Source organism: Pleurodeles waltl, chromosome 4_2 (genome assembly GCF_031143425.1).
Source record: "Pleurodeles waltl isolate 20211129_DDA chromosome 4_2, aPleWal1.hap1.20221129, whole genome shotgun sequence".
Classification (NCBI taxonomy): Eukaryota; Metazoa; Chordata; class Amphibia; order Caudata; family Salamandridae; genus Pleurodeles; species Pleurodeles waltl.
In genome coordinates this window covers 319,583,649-319,606,620 of record NC_090443.1, presented here as the reverse complement: position 1 = coordinate 319,606,620, position 22,972 = coordinate 319,583,649, and the positions used below count along the sequence as shown (strand labels likewise).

At 46.8% G+C, this 22,972-nt stretch overlaps 1 protein-coding gene across 1 annotated transcript in view; it reads left to right on the top strand.

Annotated features, from left to right (window-relative positions):
- Positions 1 to 22,972, top strand: part of CACNA1I (calcium voltage-gated channel subunit alpha1 I) — an 842,691-nt gene that overhangs the window by 688,159 nt on the left and 131,560 nt on the right. The window contains exons 18-20 of the mRNA XM_069231287.1: positions 4,822 to 4,922; positions 6,407 to 6,530; positions 6,903 to 6,971. Coding sequence (XP_069087388.1) covers positions 4,822 to 4,922; positions 6,407 to 6,530; positions 6,903 to 6,971 — 294 coding nt within the window. The remainder of the gene's footprint in view (positions 1 to 4,821; positions 4,923 to 6,406; positions 6,531 to 6,902; positions 6,972 to 22,972) is intronic.

Here is a 22,972-nt window from a genome sequence, read left to right as displayed (position 1 = left end):
GTAGCAGCCAGCGTCAGCATATATGGTATGAAAAGAAGAACCAAGTAAAGGTTCCAATTAGAATGAGAAGGAATGTATTCTCAATAGTATATCTGTGATCAGAGAAATAAGGAGCATTAATCTAAAGAGAAGGCAAAAGGGCTTCCGCCTGCAAAGGTGGATAAGGGGAGTGATCAAAGTAACTAAATATCTTCACAAAGTAAAAACATAACTTATATCCAAATTAAATATTCTCCTGGTTCCCAACAGACGGGAACCAATCAAAATCCATTGTTCTTTCTGTTTTGGTGTTAGCCTCCTCATGGATAATAGAGTGCCAACTTCTCTCACTGTGACCTTTACATCATCTCAGGGAGGTAGGACTCCTCAGTTTCTCATCCCATGAAGGTGCTGAAGTTGCTGTCCAAACCAACTAATTGCTACTCTACAAGTTTCAAATTGTAAGCTAATAAAGAATAACATTTCTAAATGTGCACACAGTGATTCTAATATCTGAAACAGAAACATTGTTATGCACAGCTAGCAGAAATACAAAGTTTATTTTGAACCTAAAGTAAGGCAGCTAGGCCTACTCATGTCAATGTTAAATTGCACATATGCTAACTAAAGTTAATCACAAAACATGATTCATGATTTAAACCTAAATATAAGATGACATGGACAAAAATAACATGTGAAAAAAAAAATCATGTGTAGATCATGTAAGCTATGGTTATGCAGGTTACAGGTTAACTTGAGCACAAATAAATGATGACACTGTGGCCCTCATTGTGACTTTGATGGTCTTTTCAGCAGACCGCCTAAGCCACAGGCACCAGAAGACCGCTAGTTGTGATGGTCTTTCGACCGCCATATTACGAATACTGAAGGATTTCCACCACAATTTGGGCAGAAATCCTCCAGTAGTCGTGCTGGCATATGGGTGGTTCCAGCTCTGGCCCAGCACCTCCAACAGGACTCCACTAGCCGATTTACGACCTGTAATACGGCCTGTCAGTGTCCTGGTGGCGGGGTGCTGCAGGCAGTAAAAGCACCTCTTCTCATTCCCTGCCGGACAACATCCTCGCCGTACAAGGTAAGTTGATCGTTCTGCAGGGTAGAGGGTGGGAGGGCTGGATGTGTTGTGTGTGTGTGTATGAGTTTGTTTTGTCTAGGTGTGTGAATGTAAGTGTGTATGCATGTGTGTATGGAAGTTTGAATGCATGTTTGAATGCGTCTGTGCATGCATGTGTGTATGCAGGTGTGTATGGGTGTTTGAATGCGTGTATGATTGTTGAAGTGAGTGTGTGTTAGAATGTTTGTGTGAATGCATGTTGCAATGTGTGAATGCGTGTCTGGATGCATGTGTGTGAATGCGTGTATGGATGCGTGTGAGTCAATGTATGTATGTCAGTGTTGGTGAATGAGTGTATGCGGGGTGCGAGTGGGTGTGTGTGTGCGTGTATGCAAGGGGAGGGGGTTCCAGTATGGAAGGAGGGTGAGGGGAGGGTAAGTCTGGTATGGAAGCGGGGTGGGTGGATGGGGGTCTGGTATGGAAGGGGGGTGGTAGGAGGTGGAGGGATTGTAGGGGGGTAGGGGAGTCATCTGCCGGTGACAGGAAAGTAATTTCCTGTCATCCGGCATCCTTTCTGCCAGGGTTTTTGTGGCGGTACTACCACCACGGACACTCTGGTGGAAAGCCGACTCTTCATACCGCTGATGGTCTTCATTGGACAGCCGGGTCGGAGATGCTAATCTCCGGCCCAGCTGTTCAACCACCCTGGTGGTACAGGCGTGGATGTGGGGGGTTGGCAGAGGCCAACCCGCCACACTCATAATGTGGCGGTCTTTGCCGCCATCCGTCAGCGGTGAGACCGCCACTGTGGCCCTGGCAGTCTTCGGACCGCCAGGGTCATAATGAGGGCCTGTGTCTTCAACAGCCAGCCTAAGTGGTTGTATTTAAATATCGGGCAAAGTCTAAGCAATAACGAATCAGAAAGTTCTATTTCTGAAGGCACTGCTGCTTGTATATCTTAGGAACATGCGCTTCCTGTTTCTGTCCCCTAGCAACTGAAAACAACCAATCACAGCATAAGTCACTTGTGCTGTTCTAACACATAAAAAAACAGCCTCACTGTTATATACACACCGGAAGAGATACCGAGCAGAGAACTTTCCAAGATAAAAGACAGGTGGCCAACCACTCAATTGGCTCCTCTCCAGCAGAAGCTCTTACCGCTGTTTTAGTCACCCAATGGACCAACCTCACAGTGTCTCTTGAAGGGTGTATATTCAATAACTCTTGAAGTTTCAAATGCAGACCTTCCCGTGTCAAAACCCAACAAGAATACAATTATTCCTATCTGCTATTGGTGATACTAAAGCAGAAGAACCAAAACATGTTTGGGGTGGGTGTTTCCTCTTTTTATAGCATGTGACAGGAACTAGTTTAACTTCTGTGGGAGGGATGTTTTTTTTTCTGTTGAGCTTGGCAGTATGTCTGTGGGTAGTAGCTATTGCTAACGGTGTAAGGACTGTGACAGGGAAGAGGAATGAGGAGGTAATATGTACTGCCAGCATAGCTGCAAAGTTTTCCAGGCCCATGCATGACTAGTTAGGCCATTTTCAGGTTCGTTCTTAGAAATCTAGGACTTGAAGTCCTAGTTTTTTACAGGATTAAATATTACTGTAAGACCCAGAATCAAGAAAACATTAGGAGTGACCTAACTAACTTCTCATTCCCAAACTGTTCACTGCCACTACAGTAAGAGCTGGGCATAAACAAATTCTCTACTTCTATCTCGGTCTCTATCTCTCTTCTCCTCCCTCTCTTTCTAGGTCTCTCCATCTTTCTCTGTTTCTTTCTCTCTCCTTCCCTCTCTCTGACTTACTTGTTCTCTTACTATCTTTCGTTACTTTTCTGTCTGTCTCTTCTTTCTCACTTAATTCCTCTGTGTCTGCCATCTCTCTCTTTGTCTCTCTATCTCAGTTTTCCCCCTCGCTCTCTTTCTTCCTCACTTTCTTCCTTTTGGTCTCGCTACCCCTCTGCCTTTGTCTGCCTTTCTCTCTCTCATTGCTCCCTCTCTGTTTCACTCCTCTCTCTATCTTCCTCTCTGTTTCGTTCTCTGGTCCTTCTCTGTATCTCTCTATTACTCAGTCTCTCTTTTTCCTCCATATTCTATTCTGGTTTTACCTTTCTTTCTCTCCCTCTTTCACTCACTCTCTCACTTTCTATGTCTCTTCTATTTCTTCACTCTCTTTCCTTCCCCACTCTCCCTGCTCTCTGCACCTACTTCTTGCTCTCCCACCTTCTCTTTCTCTCTCTCTCTGTCCCCTCAATCTCTTTCCCTCTCATCTCTTTCTCTAGCCCCCTCTCTAGTTTTCTCTCAAAGAAAAAGAATAGAACATATTGTTCTTTTGCCCCAGCAAGAACAAACATAGGGTTGCTACAGAGATAGCACCTACAGACCCCATTTCACAACGGTACTGGACGATGGGCAAGCAGCTCAGCTGTACATTAAAGTTAAACTGCTGCTGGACAAACAACAGGTCATGAAACGTCATCTCAATGCAAAGCATGAAAATTGGCACTTGTAGAGTGTGGAATAGCTATTCGTGTCTGAACAAAGGGTGAGGAAAATTAAATGGATCAAGTGATCTTTTCCACAAGGCTTTAGTAGAGTTGGGATGTGGAGGTTCATCAAGTGAACATGTGGTGCTTCCCCTGGGGACTTGATGGGATCTAGAACGGAAACGTAACGCAGGGCCTGCTAGGAAGAAATAAGAGGAAGAACCACTTAAATCAGTGGTTCCCAACCAGTGGTCCGGGGACCCCTGGGGGGTCCGTGAAGCCTCCTCCGGAGGTCCACGACTGCTTGGAAAATTAAATAATATTAACAGATTAGCTCGACAACTTTCAGTAATAACTCAGTGGGGGATCCCTGGATGCCAATAGATTCAGTGGGGGTCCCCGGGCTCTAATAATGATAAAGAGGGGGTCCACAAAAGTCAAAAGGTTGGGAACCACTAACTTAAATTGAGGATGGTGAAGGGCTCACCAATGAGGCAGACCAGAGGCGCTGAATGGTGGAAGTGGATCTTGGCCACTGTAGGGCTCCAAAGGCAAAGCAAACATAATCTAGTCCTCAGGCCTTTAATGATAGCATGGACACAACTTTTCCCTGCTGACTTCAGGCAGCTGTGGCTGTGTTGATGATGACCAAGCAAGTGGCAGTGAGTTGGGTGTGGGGGGTAAAAAGGTTTAAAAATGTGTAGGATGAGACATATGCGCAACCCGAGGAACACCAATTTAGTGATGAGAAGCTCTTTGTTCGTCCTACTGGGTTTACACCAGTGCTTAATTTGTGCTTGTTGTTTCCGGTGCTGAGCACCGGCACTTATTTTTCAGGGCCGGAGCTTATTCTTCTGCCTCAAGCATTTGCTGCAACCAAAAGACACACATGGGAAAGTTGCAGGAAGAGAAAAACGAAAAAGCACCACAAAGGGAGAAAGTAGAAAGCTGCAAGAGTGAGCTGGAGGGGCAGGGAGTGGCTTTATATGGATTGAAGAGGCCCGAGATGGCTTTAGGATTACGCTACCTCAGTATTCTGCGTTCGCACATTTAATTGCAGCAGCTGCGTGTTTAAGAGGAGAGCTTTGAGCGCCGGCACCTCTTTATTTACAAATTAAGCACTGGTTTACACAGAGGTTTGACACTGGAAGTGGGAAAAGACAACAGACAGCAAGAGAATTATGTGGGAGGAAGAAGGGATCTATCTAGTTCTTTGCATTCTTCTTGCAATAGGTTAATCGAAAGGCTGTTTTGTGTCACTCCTTTTCCAGAGTCTGTGTTTCCGAATTCGGAAGATGATAGAGGTGTATCGTCCAGACTGGTGCGAGGTGCGAGAAGACTGGTCCATCTACCTGTTCTCACCGCAAAACAAGTATGTCCGGGTTAAGTAATGGGACTTAATGACACAGTTGCCTGACTTTAGAGCATACATTCATGCACCTGTCCCGCTCACGTGCAGAACACCCTCTTCCACACCAGAACTACTCTGTAACACTGGTCTCTACATTAATGCACCTGATACCTGCAGAACCCCCCTTCTCACCCTGGATATCCCTGGTAACATAGATCCATATAGATTAATGCAGATGTACCAGTTACCTGCAGAACGCACTCTTTCACGCCTCACCTGCGTAGTACCGTCAGTCTTTAGACCTGTACTTGTTACATGCAATGGCGTCTCTCATGCCTCACATGCATAGTAATGTCAGTCTTTAGATTGATGCACCTGTCCCTGTTACATGCAATGCTGCAACGGCCTCTATCACGCCTCACATGCATAGTACCATCGGTCTTGAGATTGATGCACCTGTTCCTGTTACATGAACTGCCTCACATACATAGTACCTTCGGTCTTTAGACTGAGGCACATGTCCATGTTAAATGCAATGCCCTTTCTCTCTCGCCTCACATGCGTAGCTGTGTCAATCTTTAAATTGATGCACCTGTCCCAGTTACAGCAGCGGCCTCTCACTCCTCACATGCATAGCACAGTCAATCTTTAGATTGATGCACCTGTCCCAGTTACATGCAACGGCCTCTCATGCCTCACATGCGTAGCACCGCCAATCTTTAGATTGATGCACATGTCCCTGTTACCTGCAACGTCTTCTCTCATGCCTTACATGCATAGTAATGTCAGTCTTTAGACTGATGCACCTGTCCCTGTTACCTTTAATGTCCTCTCTCAAGCCTCACATGCGTAGTGATGTAAGTCTTTAGACTGATGCATCTGTCCCAGTTACATGCAGCAGCCTCTCTCACGCCTCACATGCGTAGCACCATCAATCTTTAGATTGATACACCAGTCCCTGTTACATGCAGTGGCCTCTCACGCCTCACATGCGTAGTAATGTCAGTCTTAAGAGTGATGCACCTGTCCCTGTTACCTGCAAGGCCTCACATGCGTAGTAACATCAATCTTTAGATTGATGCACCTGTCCCTGTTACCCACAACGCCCTCTCTCACATCTCACATGGGTAGTAACATCATTCTTTAGATTGATGCTCCTGTCCCTGTTACATGCAGCAGCCTCTCTCACGCCTCACATGCACAGAAACGTCAGTCTTTAGATTGATGCACCTGTTACATGCACAGCTGCCTCTCACACGTCACGTCTCTGGTAACATTGGTCCTTAGATAGATACATCTATTCCTTTTACCTGCAAAGCCCCCTCACAAACCTGTTGTCTCTGGTATTGTTGGTGTATTCAAAGATGCCCCTGACTCTGTTAACTGTACAATCCCTTCTCTCAAACCTGATGACCTTGACAATGTTGATTTCCATATAGCACTTTTCTTCTTACATCATATCCTGCTCCAGCTTCAGTGTGAGTCCTTCCTCTCTTTCACCGCAGATTCCGCATGATGTGTCAGACGATTATTGCCCATCGCCTCTTCGACTACGTGGTGCTAGCATTCATCTTCCTCAACTGCATCACCATCGCATTGGAAAGGCCCCAGATTGAACAAAGGAGTACGGTAGGACACAGAACATAAATTGGGGGATCTATGTAAGACTTGGGAAGGTGAGCTGATCCATTCAACACTTTTTCATCCAGTAGGCTGAAGGATGGCAGTATATGCTGTGAGTCTTACTGCTCCAGATTAATCACCGAAGCATCCATTGGCAAATTAGTTTGGAATATTTGTCATACATTGTGATAATATTGTTTTATAGTTCATCCAGTTGCTCTCCTGATATGTGTGTTCAATTTGAAAACATTTACATACCGTAGACCTATTTGTTTCTAGACAGCAATGTAGCTCCTGGCCCCGCAGCTGTAGGTGGTCATGTCTAGGCCAATCCACACTGCTGTTGACCCTATATTTCTCCTTCTCGTTTGTTTGCAGGAGAGGGTGTTCCTGAGCGTTTCCAACTACATTTTCACTGCCATCTTTGTGGCCGAGATGACCTTGAAGGTAAGTGAAAATGGATGATGTTTCTACCTGATGTAGAGGTGTTGTCTTCCCCAAATTCCTTAGCAATCTGTGTTCGCACCACTTTTCTAGAAGAAGCACTTCTTCTTTCATGGCCCCTGAAACTAGAGATTACCAGCAGGCGCCATTCAATGAATCCACCTGATCAAGAAATGGCCTCTTCTACACCTCTGTTCTGCATCTTTTTACGGTTGGCCAGATTCCATTTTCAACCCTAGCAAATCTCGTTTTGATTTCCTTTTCTGATGAAAGTGTGAAATCTTTTATCTTCCTGCAGCTGCCAAGCTAAGTTGCATCCCTCCTAAAGTACGTCCTCCAAGCTGAGGGTGGATCAAGCAAATTTTACCCACACAGCAAAGGGCTCCGTTCAGTGTCCAAATCCATATGAATGAAAGGCACTGGGTTAAAAAGGTAGCTGACCAGATAATGGGATAAAACTACTGAAATCTTAAATTCTTCAATTTATTCAGAATGTGTTAGTGTTTGTCTTAGTTATTTACATTCTGCTTTCGCTCGTCATTGTTAAGTTATTTACATAGTGCTGGATGCTAAGGCCTTTCACAGCTCCTTCTGCCATCCCGAGAGCAACGAGTGGAGGAGATGAGCCTTATTAATCCATCACAAACTGACTTCTTGTACTGGGTAACATCTTGTGAGGGAGTAACTAGCGCTTTTCAGACAGAGCAGTACCAACAGCCAGCAGCGGGCGACACATAATAAAAGTGGTGGGGCAGGTGGAGGGGGTGCTGGGGCACGCAGGGGGTTGGGGGGACCGCGGGGGGGCAGCTTAATAATAATAATAATAATAATAAATAACACTTACCTGGTGCTGCCAGCCGTCTTGCGCTCCTGTGCTTCCTGGTCTCAAAGACTCCCTGTGCTGTGCTCAGTGGGACCAAGCATGAGAGCAGTGCAGGCTATTTTGCCACTCGCTCAGGCACAGGGAGTCTGTGCTGTCTCTCCAACCTGGCTGTTAAATACAGCCGAGTTGGAGAAACCTAACTGCGCATGTCTGTTTGACCGGCCTGGAACGGCTGGCCAAACAGACATGCACAGTTAAGTGCACTCACTTCCCCTCCTGCTCCCCCCTCCCGTGTCCCAGCCCTGCCCCTCCCTGCACAGGCTGGCTCAGCCAGCAGCAGAAAAATAAAACAATAGTTATATATCATTTTATTTTTCTGCTGCTGGCTCCGAGCCATTCCACCATTGCGAAGGAGCCGCCGCTGCCAAGACCTATGCTTGATGTCTGAGAACAAAGCACATGCGTGCTAAAGAAGATAACTTCTTTATAGAGCAGAGGCCTTCGTGTTCTTGTCTTATACACAATTTTTAGAGAATGGATATTATAGATTCTCATAGCCATTGCATCTAGGACAGAGTGAAGGTTCCACCACTGGTGTCAACCTCTCTCCTCTTGTTGCGCTGATATGTATGTAATTCGCCCACAGCTGATTGGCAGGCACAGTTGTGTTCTATATTATTGGAAAAAGACCAAGACAAAAGGTGAGTCTCTGAGTACCCAGTTGACTCCCTCTCTTACTAAAGTCAGATGGTTTTATTTGGGTGGGAGATGGATCAAGCTCCCTGGTCTGTCGGAGCCTGATATCATATGGCCTCTGCTTCATGTCCAAATGAGAAAAAGCACCTTACATGCCATTCTTAACCAATCCTGCCATCTTCACTGCCCTCCTTCCCCGTTCTGCAGCTGTGCTTTCTGCTTCCATTTAAGGTCAACAAGCAGAGCTGCACTGACAGACTCTCAGAGAACCCTGTCCGCCTGGCCTGAAAGGCCTTTATGATGCAGCAGTGGGCCATGCGCCTTGTTATCGGGTGCTGCGTCATCATAGCAGCCAATTACCAGATTTAGAATCTGGTGTAAACAATACAGGTTTCCTATGGAAACCATGCATAACATAAAGAATTATAGATGGGTAACAGTGAACAACAGGCATGTTTTTCATGGAGGGATTATGAGTAACATCAAAAAGAAGAGAGAGATTCTTGAGTCATCTATGATGTCACTCAGAACTAGTGAAATCCTTCACTGTCATTCACTTTTTACCCATCTATAGTTTCATGTTATCGATGGCCCTCAAAATCGCATGCCCCTGTTTTCAACTAATACACAGGGAGAGAGGAGTACTGGGAGAGCCATACATAACATGCCCTCTCCTCCACGTCCCTAATTAAAAAGGTATATCGTCTCCTGTCTACCACTTCTACCAGTCTCTGTGTATTTCCTTCCCTCTCCCCCAGAAACTGTGCTCCCTGCATTCTAGCCCTGCTAAAGCAGCCTGGAATTAATTCCTCAATGATATAGCAACATTTGTTAATGATTTCTGTTAAACAGTATTGCTACATCATAACAGTGTATTACTGGATTTAGAATCCAGTCATTTTCACTAATGGCTCTCATAACTTAAAGAAATATAAATGGGTAACAGTTAACAATGTGCTGAGGGGCTCTGAGTAACATCAAATAAACAACAAGAGCTCTGAGGTGAAAAACATCCCTGTAATTGACCTATTACCCATCTATAATTTTACATCATGTGTGCTCCCCAAAACCTGTCTGCTCCTGCTTTCAAATGCCCTGCACGGAAGGAGAGTAATGGGGGAACCATACATGACATGGACTCTCCTCCCTGTCTCAAATTCTCCTACCACTCACCACCACTCTGTGTTTTCCCTCTCCTAGTTGTGCTCTCTGCTCTCCAGTACTGCTCTGAAAAGCCCAGCCAGAGCTTCCCGGATTTCCTTTATGACATAGTAACAGATGTTAACAACTTCTGTTGTCCACCCTTGCTACGTTTTAGCAGAGAATTACTGGATTTAGAATGCAGTTAGTCATGCCAATGTCTCTCTCTGAGAGACAAGCATAATATATAGAATTGGAGATGGATAACTGTCAATTATGAGGATGTTTTCACTGAGGGGTTCCAAGTGCCATCAATTAGATGAGAGTGAAGCTTGAATTGTTTCTGATGTCACTAAGCATCCCAAAGTGGAAAACATCCCCATAATTCACTTTTTACCCATTTATAATTGTCTGTTATATATGACCCCCAAAATCATCTACCCTTGCTTTCAGCTGCTGCGCAGGGGCAGAGGAACAAATGGGGTATCATACAAATCATGTCCCCTCCTCCCTGTTTCAAATTTAAAAAATACATGGCCTCCTGCCATCTACTCCCACCACACTCCGTGCCTTCCCTTTCCTGTTCTCTAAAGACTCTGCTCCCTGCTTTCCAGCACTGCTCTGACAGGCCCTCAGAGGGCGCAGCCAGAGCAGCCTGGAATTCCTTTACGGCATAGCAACAGTGGTTAACAAGTTCTGGTACCCACTGATGCTACATCATAGCAGTGAATTACTCGGTTTAGAATCCAGTCATTAACACAAATGCATAACAAAAAGAATCATAGATGGGTAACAGTGAGTAACGGGATGCTTTTCACAGAGGAGTTCTGAGTGACATCAAATAGATAACAAGAGCGAAGGAGTTGTTTATGATGTCACTCAGACCCAGGAGGTGAAAAACATCCCTGTTATTCAGTTACAGTGTATGGCCCACTCAAATAATTTGCCCCAAGTACCCTGCAGGAACAGAGGAACAAGGGGGGACTCGTAGATAACATGTCCTCTCCTTCCTGTCACAAAACAATCTGGCCTCCTGTCACCAGAAAAAACACCCCCAAAAAAAAAGAGAGAGAGAAAAACAATTGAATTTAACCATTTTAGTGGGTTTTTGAGGTTTCCCCTCCCCCTTCCGTTGTCAACGAAGGATCATTTTAACACCGGCCACACATGGATTGGTAAATGCCTGAGCACCCCATTCGGAGCACTGCTATTTCCCACCAATATTAAATGGATCCGAAGATGATGCGAGACGATGACAAACCCGAAGAGGGCTCGGTCCGTAGCAATGCTTCAAGATTCGCAATTGGCAACATAGAGGCTTCCGACACCACTATATTTGTCACGAGAGCGTCCACCATTTTGGTAATGTAGGCGATGGGATGATCGTAAAATTGGGCGCATATCCGAACGTGTCATGTTTCTGCTAGACATTGAAGACGTCTGAATTGAAGTTAATTCACCCGTTTGAACTGCTCCATGCTGATATCTGGCGGTGATATTGGGGAGCTGCTGCCAAACTCCAGTGTTCGCTTCTAAACAGTGTGGTTACTGCTTCTTAAAAGCTAAAAGGAATTTGACTAATTAACAATAACGCGAGTAAATTGTGGGACAAACACCCTGTCTTGTAGTAACAGTATTAAGTCACTTTGCATCTCGTTTTGTAATACTTCATCGCATGCCGTTTGTTTCGTGGTGGTGCTAGTGAATACAATGAGGCCTCTCAGGGCCCTTTTGTGATCACTGGTCAGTCTCTGGCTGAGCAGTGGATGGACCCTTGTAAAGGTCTAAAAGAAATGTTAAAAGACGGAATACGTTCTTTTTGTTCTCGTCCGCTGCTTTATATATAAAGTAAGCTGGAGACAATGGTGGGAACAGCTGCACAATAAGAGCAGATAAATCCTCTCCCAACGGGTGAACTGACGTAAGTTATCCTCCTCTAGACTCTTAGGGCATTTGGAGGTAGTTCTGTCTGAGTTAGGAGTGAGATGCACTCCTTGCACCATTTCTTCACAGCTGTGCAGCACTTAGTGCCAGTTGCAACGTTTAGGTTTGCGCAAGTACGCACGCTGGCCTTTCGCTGCATTGGCAGCAGCCCCGACATTCTGGACACAGGGCATTTGAGCCCCTTTGAGTTGACCAGTTGACCAGGGGGTCCTGGTGGTTTGTAGTGCGCCAGGCCCCATTGTGTATTTGTGGTGCTAGGAAATGTATTTCTTGTAATTTGATTTTCAGACCCTGTTCTAGCTAACTCTAAATTGTGTTTTATGATTTTGAGGTTGTCTTGCACACTTTGGGTTATGCTAGTGAAATTATGTTCCACCCTGTGCTTTATGCCCATAATGTTGGTGATACTTAGGAGGTAAGTGTCTAATATTAGACTGTTGAGATTTTGGGCGTACAATGCGTTTGATACCTATTGTGATGCTGTGCTTTATGTGGTTTATATCTCAGGATGATAAGTACTGTGATTTTCCTCTTACACCACTCCATCTTCAGTCCTATCTTGTTGAATCAGCTCTGTTCTGAAGTAACAACCTATCCCTAATCGCCTCACTTTCCTGTCTCCACAATAACTCAGGTTCCTGCACCCGACGTCTGGATTATGTGCCCCCTTCTTGCCCTCATACTTCTCCACACCACCACCGTCCTAGTAACACCCTTCCCTTATCCCCACCACCCTCCTCCTCCACAATTTCCCAACATGGCCACCGCTCGAATTAAGTCTGGAATTAATTGCTACAAAATCATCTACCCTTCTAACCTGACTAAAGCTGCAGCAAAACGTTTCAAGCATAACACCATTGAATGTTTCCCCGATTCCCTTTTTGTCGATCAGTTTTACAATGGTCGGTATGGGGGGCTCAAAAACGATCTAATTTTTTTCACGCACGACATACCCTCTTGGTCTACCAGCTTTTACAATTCCTTTAACGTCACCTCCTCCTCCTCTATCCCTCATGGGAATCAGCTAAAAATTTCCCCCTCTGCAGGTTTTAACGGCTCCCTCACTATCTCACTCTATAACAACGGTACTGTTATGATCCAAGCCAAAGACACCTGTCTCTCTCTCTTTGACCGCCTCTTCCCTTCCCTACTCCCCTCCCCTGCGACCGGGCTATCCCTTGACTCTCCATCTAGCTCCACCAATTACTCCCTTTCTCCTCCCTTGACCCCCCCACTCTCCAATAGGCTGCACCCTGGGGAGGCACAGGTCGACCCTCTTCTCTCCCCTCGGACCTCCCCTCCCATTCTTCCCACCTCACAGTATGCACCTCCCCTTTTCACTTCAGCCTTACCTCTAGCTAACACGCTCCTCGTCCATTCTGCACCGTCCCGGCAATCCATTCTCATCTCCTCCCCCCTATCCCTTCCGGCCACCCCCCTCCTTAGACCACCTCTCCTCCAGCCCTCTCCCCTTGTTTATGTTCCCTACGTTCCCCTTGTTCCTTCCTCCTCTCTGCTTTTCCGCCCACTCCTCCCCTCACTATGTACCCCGATTTCCCCACAAATACATTCCATCTCTCTCCCTCCCCACTCTCCTCCAGCAATGCTGTGCTACCCCCTTTCCTCCCCTGGTAACCCCTTCCCTACCTCAGACCGAGCAGAATCACTTCCTTTCTTCAACTTCCCTCTCTCCCAATCCCCCCCACTCTGCCTGATACCCGCTCCCTCACAGCCACCGCACTTAGCTACCAGGACCTATCCAACCCCCTCCCCTCCCTTCCTTCCATACCTCCCTAATCCCTATGACTCCTCACACTCCTCCCCTCTCCTACCGCCCCACCGCCCCACTCCTCTCCTATCGCCCCCTAATTCTGCCCTTAATTCCTATCCTTCTTGCAACGCCAACTACGACAACTCTCCTCTCACCCCTGGCGCACCAACTCCTGCTCTCATCCGAAACCTTTCCCCACCTCTGAACCCTATACCCCTACTCCCCTCCCGTTCCCCCACCTCTCCCTGCCGTACACTGCCTAGTGCACCCCCTCCTGTTTCCATCGAGCCACCCAACATGTCGTGCTCTTCCTTACTCTCTCTGGAAAATAAGCTAGGCTCTCTAATCACCGCCATCTCCCAACTTGAAGCTACCATTTTAGTTTTAAGCTCCAAGATCTCGACTTTTCCACACACCTCAATTCCTTTGGCAAACACTCACCCTTCCACGAGATGCACCTCACCCCCACACCCCAGTATAGCTAAGCATAGCCTGTCGTCTGCAAATCCACACAAGCACTCGAACGCCACCCTTCCTTCACTTCCACTTCCCAGTAACCCTGTTATGTACACTATTCCGACCATCTCCTCTGTCAGAACCACTCGCCCACCTAAACCCTCCCGAGCGCCCTCATATAAGTACAATATCCCTATCACCCCTCATAGCCCAAGTGCCCCCGTCACCAAAACAGTTGCGTCAGAGCTGCGCTGTTTGCTCCACAACTGCAGATCTGCAATAAAACACAAACTTGAAATCTCCGATACCATCAACTTGCACAATATTGACATGCTCTTCCTCACAGAGACCTGGTTCAACGATACCTCTCACTCTATGTTTGATCTCCTTGTACCCACAGGCTATTCTATACTTAGAAATGACAGAATTGACAAAGTTGGGGGAGGTGTTGCAGTCATCTTTAGAAACTCCCTTCAACTTAAGGCTCTTCCTAACAGCTCCTTCCACACTTTTGAATGCCTATCTCTTGAGCTTCAATTGCACCACCGCTCACCTCTCAGATTCCATGCTATTTACCACCCGCCTGGTAGCAGCCCTTCGTTTATGGAGGAACTCACGGACTGCATCAGCGACCAATACACGCAAAGTGACAATCAGATCTTCGTGGGTGACTTCAATGTCCACTGGCGCTCACCTCAAGACACCTATGCGAATTTGCTGGCCTCCTTCCTCTCTGCAAACGATCTTATCCAACACTGCACAGAAACAACACACTCTAAAGGCTCAATCCTGGACCTTGTTATTTCTAAAGCAGGCTTGCTGACTATCGCTACCCCTATTCATGTAGACTGGTCGGACCACCTCCTCATCCCATTCTCTCTTCACCTATCACACTCTATAACTCTTGGCCAGCCTAAGAGGGCTACTTCCTGGTTCCGTGACACAAAACATATTGACCTCAGTACCCTCTGTGATTCTGCTTTGCTATCACTTCCAAGGCTAGACCCGGACCTAGATGTTAACGAACTCACCTCCCAATGCCTCACAGTCCTTGCAGTCGAAATCAATAATGTCGCTCCTCTCCAAAGCAAAAAGAAAAGGCCCACTCCCTCAGCACCTTGGTTCAACAAATCCCTCTATGAAGAAAGGAAGCTCCTAAGAGCCCTTGAGAAACAATGGAGACAAGCGCCGTCCACTGAAAATTTGGCCACGCTTCGTTCAGTAAGATCCAAGTACCACAAGCTCATCTTCCTTGGAAAAGCGTTGCACTACAAATCCCTCCTTGACTCAGCCAAAAATAGACCCAAAAAACTATTCGACCTCATCAAGAACCCAAACAGCTCTCCCCCAACCTCCAAATTGGAAGATTCCACAAAGAAAGCAGCGGAATTCGCTGTATTCTTTGACAAAAAGGTAAAATCACTTGTAGATCAGGTCATTCATCCTACCCCTACAGAGAAGCGCAAATCCTTAACCATTTGGCAAAACTTTGACCCCATCTCTGACTATGCTCTCCGTAAATGCATCCTCGATACAAAGCCCTCTAACCATTCTCTTGACCCCATCCCTAGTGCCATTGCCATTGACTTCTATACTAATTCTCTTTCCTATTGGACCACTCTGGTCAACCTCTCCCTCAGTCAAGGCTCCCTTCCTGTTTCCTTCAAAACTGGGCAGGTCACCCCTCTGCTTAAAAAACCCACTGCTGATGCGAACGACCTCAACAACTACCGTCCCATCACTAACCTACCCTTTCTTGCAAAAGTCACAGAAAAATGTGTAGCGAAACAACTCTCTCGCCATATCAAGGAAAATGATCTTCTTGACAATTTCCAGTCCGGCTTCATTCAAAACCGCAGCACTGAAACAGCCCTGCTGCTAGTGATTGATGACGCGCTGCGGATACTCGATTCAGGGGAGTCTTGTCTTCTAATTCTTCTTGACCTTTCTGCAGCCTTTGACACTGTCAATCACAACACTCTCCTTAACACTCTTCAACAGAGAATGGGCATGGAGGGCACTGTGCTCAAATGGTTTGCCTCCTTCCTCTCTGATAGATCCCAAATGATCAAACTAGCGAACAGTCTTTCAGCTCCTTTAGCGGTCAGTCAAGGTGTTCCTCAAGGCTCCATACTTGCACCCACACTGTTCAATCTCTATTTAGAACCGTTGGGAAATCTCCTGAGTAAATCCGGGATCCACTATCATCTATATGCGGATGACACTCAGATCTACCTTAAGGTGGCCTCCACTCACAATCTCTCCTTCCTTAACTCTACTCTCGACTCCATTCAAAACTGGATGTTAACCCATCAACTGATTCGGAATCCCTCCAAAACAGAATTCCTCCTCCTCACCTCCTCACTTTCTCATCCCCCAGTGCAATCATGGATGGATCAGATCAATCTAATGAACAATAAGCCCATCATTGTCGAGAGCGCAAAATCCCTTGGTGTCATACTCGACAAAAAACTCAATCTACTCTCCCACATCGACTCCATTGCAAAGTCTGCTCGATACCAACTGCGCCTTCTTTGGGGGATTTGTCGCTTCTTCCCGGAGCACGACCTTAAAACCCTGGTCCAATCGCTGGTTCTCTCCAGATTGGACTACTGCAACTCTCTTCTTACTGGCCTTCCCAAATCCCACCTTTCCCCCCTGAAGTCTATTCTCCATTCAGCAGCTCGTTTCATATATGGGGCCAAAAGAAGCGACCACATCACACCCATTTTATCCACCCTCCGTTGGCTTCCCATAGAGGCAAGATCTATCTACAAAACTGCATGTATCACCCACAAAGCCTTGCACTCCTCCTCCCCTCGCTACCTGGTGAATAAACTGAAACCCTCTGGGGGCTCCAGACCATCACGTAATGCAGAAAAGTTATTGCTTGAACCTCCCATTTTCAAGAAGGAAAGATCGATGGCCCAATCCTTTTCAGGCAACGCGGTGAGAATCTGGAACTCACTTCCGCCTCAGCTTCGGACCACCACCTCTTCCCAGGTCTTCAAAACTGACCTCAAAGCTCTCCTCCTGCAAAGACACTTCCAAATTTAATTCAAGCCCTCTGTTTTCTGAAGGAAGTCCTTCCATTATAGGAAAATCTGTTCTCCATGCCTATAGAAGTGCCTTCCCAGGGCGTTTTTGTGTTTTGAGTGTCTGCCATTTAGTGCAGTATTATACCTCTACCTGTATTTTGTACTCTTTTGTAACATGCACACGGCACCTTTCCTTTTACAACGTATCATTTGCTACCTCTTATATCTTGTTTGCTTTTGATACATGCACAACGGCCACCACTGCCTCATGTAACGTAACTTTTGTTTTAGTGTTTTGAGTGTCTACCATTTATTGCAATTTTTTTTACCTCTACTCGTACTTTATTTGCTCTTGTAACCTGCACACGTCACTTTTTCCTTTCGTAACGTATCGTTTGCTACCTCGTGTATTTTTTTTTGCTCTTGATACTTGCACAATTATCACTATTGCCTCATGTAATGTAACGTTTGTTTTTGTAACAGGCTCACTTGTAATTCTTCTCCTCTTGTATCTTTACTTTGCCTATTGTGAAGCGCTCTGACACCTTCGGGTAAAGTCCGCGCTATATAAAAACGCATTAAATAAATAAATAAATAAATAAAAACCAGTCCTCATCTCCATGCGTGCCTTCCTTCCCCCTCCTCTGCTCCCCTCCTGATGTGCTCTCTGCTCTACCCCTCCTGCACTGGCGGACTCTCTGAGAGGCCTGCCGGAGCAGCCTGGAATTCCTCTATGACCCAGGTGTGTAACAACTACTGTTGCTGCATCATAGCAGTGAATTATCAGATTTAGGATGTGCCTTCCATGCAAATGGGCATCAGTGAGAGTCATGCGTAACATCCAATAGCAGATTGCTGCCATAATGCACAGACTATGAATATTAAAGTCAGCCGATAGTCGCACCTGCAACCAGGCGCTGAGTCTTAATTTTACATAATAGTGTGCTATGCCCAGTATAACTATGTTTCAAACCAATAGGTCGTACAGGGGAAGGGTTGGAGTCTTGGTTTATATACTACATATACACTAATTTATGTACCTGATTAAATAACCATCAAGCCCTCATTATTACACATTGATGGATGCAATGGACTACTAGCTGGTCACTCAGAGTCCTCAATAACCTCAATCTAAGTATTTCTTCATGATCCAACTGGGCGAATTACCAATCAAAATAAGCATTGGCAAAGCCAAATGGTCAGACAATGGCAACCCACATTTTGACTTTGCAAATGCGTGTTTTGTCAGGATATTTGGAGAACTGGATGGGTGGGGGAGCTGCCACACTCTCACCAGTAAAAGAAATGGTTGAAAGCAAAACCAATTTTGGTCTAAAAAAGTGCAGATTTCCATAGTAATCCGTGGAACGGAAGGGAATTACTTTGTGTGTAGATTGGTTCCTTGTGGAAGAGCAGAACGCTGTCACTCACCATGAAGTCAGCCAGTGGCTGAAGTGGGCTGGCCCACAGCCCCATCCTGTAGTTGAGAGAAGGAAAATGTGAATGACAACACAATAGACAAATAAAAGACAGCTGAAAGCTACAATAAGTGTTTTATACATATACGTTTATTGAAATTGCAAGGTCTTGACTAATGCCAGCTTAAAAAACTGTTCAGTCACATCTCCTCTGCCGTGAAAGAACTTAATTGGCTCCTTCTTTTTGCCAGAATACACTCTGAAATAATGCGATTTATAAAGCACTCCACTTGTGTTAACTTACTACCTTGGTTCAGAACTCAGCAGGTCTAGTGATATTTGTTCTACTTGAGCGACTCTTTTGCCAAGTAATACTTCCTTCGTACAAACAATGCACACACCAACAGGCTGTTTTGGCATATGACCAAGACCTGGGACATCTCTTCCCTTCTGCATTAGTAGGCGTTTACTGTCCTCCATTTGCATTGTCAATGCCCCTGCATGTCTCTGTATCCTCACAGTTTGGTTATGTATCCTTTTGGTGCGAGAATAAATTAAATCTTGCAAAATTAAACAAAAATGAAACCTCAGAATTAGGCACCTCAGTAATTAAAACAGCTCCTGGGGTGAAGGGCGCAAGGCAATTCTGCTTAGCCCTCTTTTCAGATTGACCTAGAGCTGGTGGAGACGGCCGGGCAGGCGCAGTCTTGTCAATGAACACTTATTTATTCATGGGCTTTCTATGCCGTGAACATCGCAGCCAGGGGTGTCAGAGCTGTTAACAAAGCCTTGTTCTAATCAGATGCAATGAGAGGATGCGAGAGAGAGGGGGCTGGCGAGGAACCAGTGATTACAGATTGCTACGTGTGAGCTGCTGATTATGTGGTTGTTATATGGGTCTGCGCCTTAGAAGTGTCCTGGTGCAATGGAGCGGATAGAGGCTGTGTGCTGGGGGAGGGGTGTGGGGGAAGGGGTTGCACGAAACTGGGTTATAACGTACAGAGCTTCAGTAGTGCCTCTGTGCACCGTGGGCATGGGAGGCTGTGGGAGGGTTACCTGGCAATCGGTTGTATTGTGTCCAGCTTTGGCAGTGCCCCTCTGCACTATAGGAATCCGAGGCTGTATGGCCTAATGAGGGGTTGCGTGGTAGATAACTTTAGCAGTGCCCATGTGGCCTGCAGACATGGGGCTGTGGGAGGTTTTCCTGATGACGGTTGAATTGTAAGGTGTGTTAGCAGTCCCCCTGTGCACTGCAGACATGTATGGTAGAGAGCTTTAGCAGTGCCTCTCGACACTGTAGACATGGTGAGCTGTGAAACGTTTGTCCAATAAGGGATAGTATGATAGAAAGCTTTAGCAGTGCCCTGTGAAATGCAGACATATGAGGGTTGTGGGAGGTTTTCCTGGTGATGGGTGTATATTACAGAGCTTTAGCAGTGCCCACACACACTGCAGACATGGCGTTGTGGGAGTTTTCCCTGATGAGGGGTTGTATGGTAGGGAGCTTTAGCAGTGTCCCTATACACTGAAGACATGTATAGTAGGGAGCTATAGCAGTGCCCCTGTACACTGCAGACATGTATCGTAGAGAGCTTTAGCATTGCCGCTGTGCACTGCAGACATGTATGGTAGAGAGTTTTAGCAGTGCTTCTCTGCACTGCAGACATTTACGGTAGGGAGCTTTAGCAGTGGCCATGTGCACTGCAGACATGGGGGCTGTGGAAGGTTTGCCAAATAAGGGGTAATATGCTAGAAAGCTGTAGCAGTGCCTAGCTGCACTACAGACATGGGGTCTGTGGGAGGTTTGCCAAATAAGGGGTAGTATGTTAGACAGCTTTAGCAGTGCCCATGTGGCCTACAGACATGGGGGTAGTGGGAGGTTTTCATGATGAAGGGATGTATGGTAAGGAGCGTTAGAAGTGCCCCTGTGTACTGCAGGCATGTATGGTACAGTGCTTTAGCAGTGCCCCTGTGCACTGCAGACGTGGAGGGTTGTGAGAGGTTTTCTTGATGGTGGGTGTATATTACAGAGCTTTAGCAGTTCCGCTGCACACTGCAGACATGGGGGGCTGTGGAAGTATTGCTTCATAAGGGGAGTTATGGTAGAAAGCTTTAACAGTGGACATGTGCACTGCAGACAGGGGTGTGTGGGAGATTTGTCAACTAAGGGGTTGTATGGTAGAGAGCTTTAGCAGTGCCCATGTGCACTGCAGACATGGGGGCTGTGGGAGGTTTTCCTGATGGGGGTTGTATGATAGGGAGCTTTAGCAGTGCCTCGATACACTGCAAACATGTATAGGAGGGAGCTTTAGCAGTGCCCCTGTGCACTGCAGACATGTATGGAAGAGAGTTTTAGCAGCACTCCTCTGCACTGCAGACATGTACGATAAAGAGATATAGCAGTGGCCATGTGCACTGTAGACATGGGGGCTGTGGAAGGTTTGCCATATAAAGGTTGTATGGTAGAAACCTTTAACAGTGGCCATGTGCACTCCAGAAATCGGGGATGTGGAAGGTTTTCCTGAAGAGGGGTGTATATCACAGGGCTTTAGCACTGCTCCTGCACACTGCAGACTGGGGGGAGGGGAGGCAGCAGAGGCTTTGCCTAATAACGTGTTGTATGGTAGAAGACTTTAGCAGTACCTATGTGCACCGCAGACATGGGGGCTGTCTGAGGTTTTCCTGATGAGGGGTTGTATGGTAGGCTTTAGCAGTGCCCTTCTGCACTGCAGACATTAAGGATTGTGGGAGGGTTTCCTGATGCGGGGTGTATATTACAGAGCTTTAGCAGTGCCCCTGTGCACTGCAGACATGGGGGCGGTGGAAGGTTTGCCTAATAAGGGGACGTATAGTAGAAAGCTTTAGCAGTGACCATGTGCATTGCAGATGTGGGGGGTTTGGGAGATTTGCCAAAGAAGTGGTTGTATGGTAAAAAGCTTTAGTAGTGCCCATGTGCAATGCAGACATGCTGGATTTCGGAGGTTTGCCAAATAAGGAGCTGTATGGTAGAAAGCTTTAGCAGTGCCCATATGCACTGCTGACATGGGGTCTGTGGGAGGTTTTCTGGATGAGGGGTTGCCTGATAGGGAGCTTTAGCAGTGCCCCTGTACACTGTAGACATGTGTGGTAGAGAGCTTTAGCAGTGCCCCTCTGCATAGCAGACATGTATGGTAGAGCTTTAGCAGTGCCCATGTGCACTGCAGACATGGGGGCTGTGTGAGGTTTGCCAAATAAGGGGCTGTATGGTAGAAAACTTTAGCAGTGCCCATGTGCACTGCAGACGCAGGGGCTGTGGAAGGCTGTCCTGATGAGGAGTTGTATGGTAGGGAGCTTAAGCAAGTGCCCCTGTACACTGCAGACATGTATGATAGAGAGCTTTAGATGTGCCCTTATGCACTACATACATGGAGGGTTCTGGGAGGTTTTCCTGATGAGTGGTGTATATTACAGAGCTTTAGCAGTGCCCCTGTGCACTGCAGACATGGGGGCTGTGGAAGGATTGCCTAAGAAGGGGACGTATAGTAGAACGCTTTAGCAGTGGCCATGTGCACTGCAGACAAGGGGATAGTGGGGGGTTTTCCTGATGAGGGGTTGCTTGATAGGCAGCTTTAGCACTGCCCCTGTACACTGCAAACATGTATGGTAGAGAGCTCAAGCAGTGCCCCTGCGCTCTGCAGACATGTATGGTAGAGAGCTTTAGCACTGCCCTTCTGCAATGCAGACATGTATGGTAGAGCTTTAGCAGTGCCCATGTCCACTGCAGACATGGAGGCTGTGGGAGGTTTGCCAAATAATGGGTTGTATGGTAGAAAGCTTTAGCAGTGCCCATGTGCTCTGCAGACACAGGGCGTGTGAAGGTTTTCCTGATGAGGGGTTGTACGGTATGGAGCTTTAGCAGTGCCCCTGTACACTGCAGACATGTACGGGAGAGAGCATTAGCGGTGCCCCCATGCACTGCAGATGTGTGTGGTAGAGACCTTTAGCACTGCACCTGTGCGCTGCAGACATGTATGCGAGAGAGCTTTAGCAGCGCTCCTTTGTGCTACAGAGATTTGTGGCAGACGTTTGGTAGAGAGCTTTAGCAGTGCCCCTGTGCACTGCAGACATGCACGGTGGAGAACTCTAGAAGTGCACCTCTGCACTACAGGCATGTATGTTAGAGCTTTAGCAGTGCCCATGTGCACTGCAGACATGGGGGCTGTGGGAGGTTTGCCAAATAAGGGGTTGTATGGTAGAAAGCCTTACCAGTGGCCATGTACACTGCAGAGATGGGGGATGGGGGAGATTTGCCAAATAAGTAGTTGTATGGTAGAAAGCTTTAACAGTGCCAGTGTGCACTGCAGACATAGGGGATGTGGAAGGTTTTCCTGATAAGGGGTTGTATTGTAAGGTCCTTTAGCAGTGCCCCTGTACACTGTAGATATGTATGGTAGAGAGCTTCAGCAGTGCCCCGCTGCACTGCAGACATGTATGGTAGAAAGCTTTAGCAGTGCCCCTGTGCTCTACAGTCATGTATTGGAGAGAGCGTTAGCGGTGCCCCTGGGCACTGCCGACATGTGTAGTAGAGAGCTTTAGCGGTGCCCCTGTGCGATGCAGACATATAGTAAAGAGCTTTAGCAGTGCCCCTGTGTGCTGCAGGCATGTATGGCAGAGCACCTTAGCAGTGCCCCTCTGTACTGCAGACATGTATGGTAAAGAGCTTTAGCAGTGCCCATGCT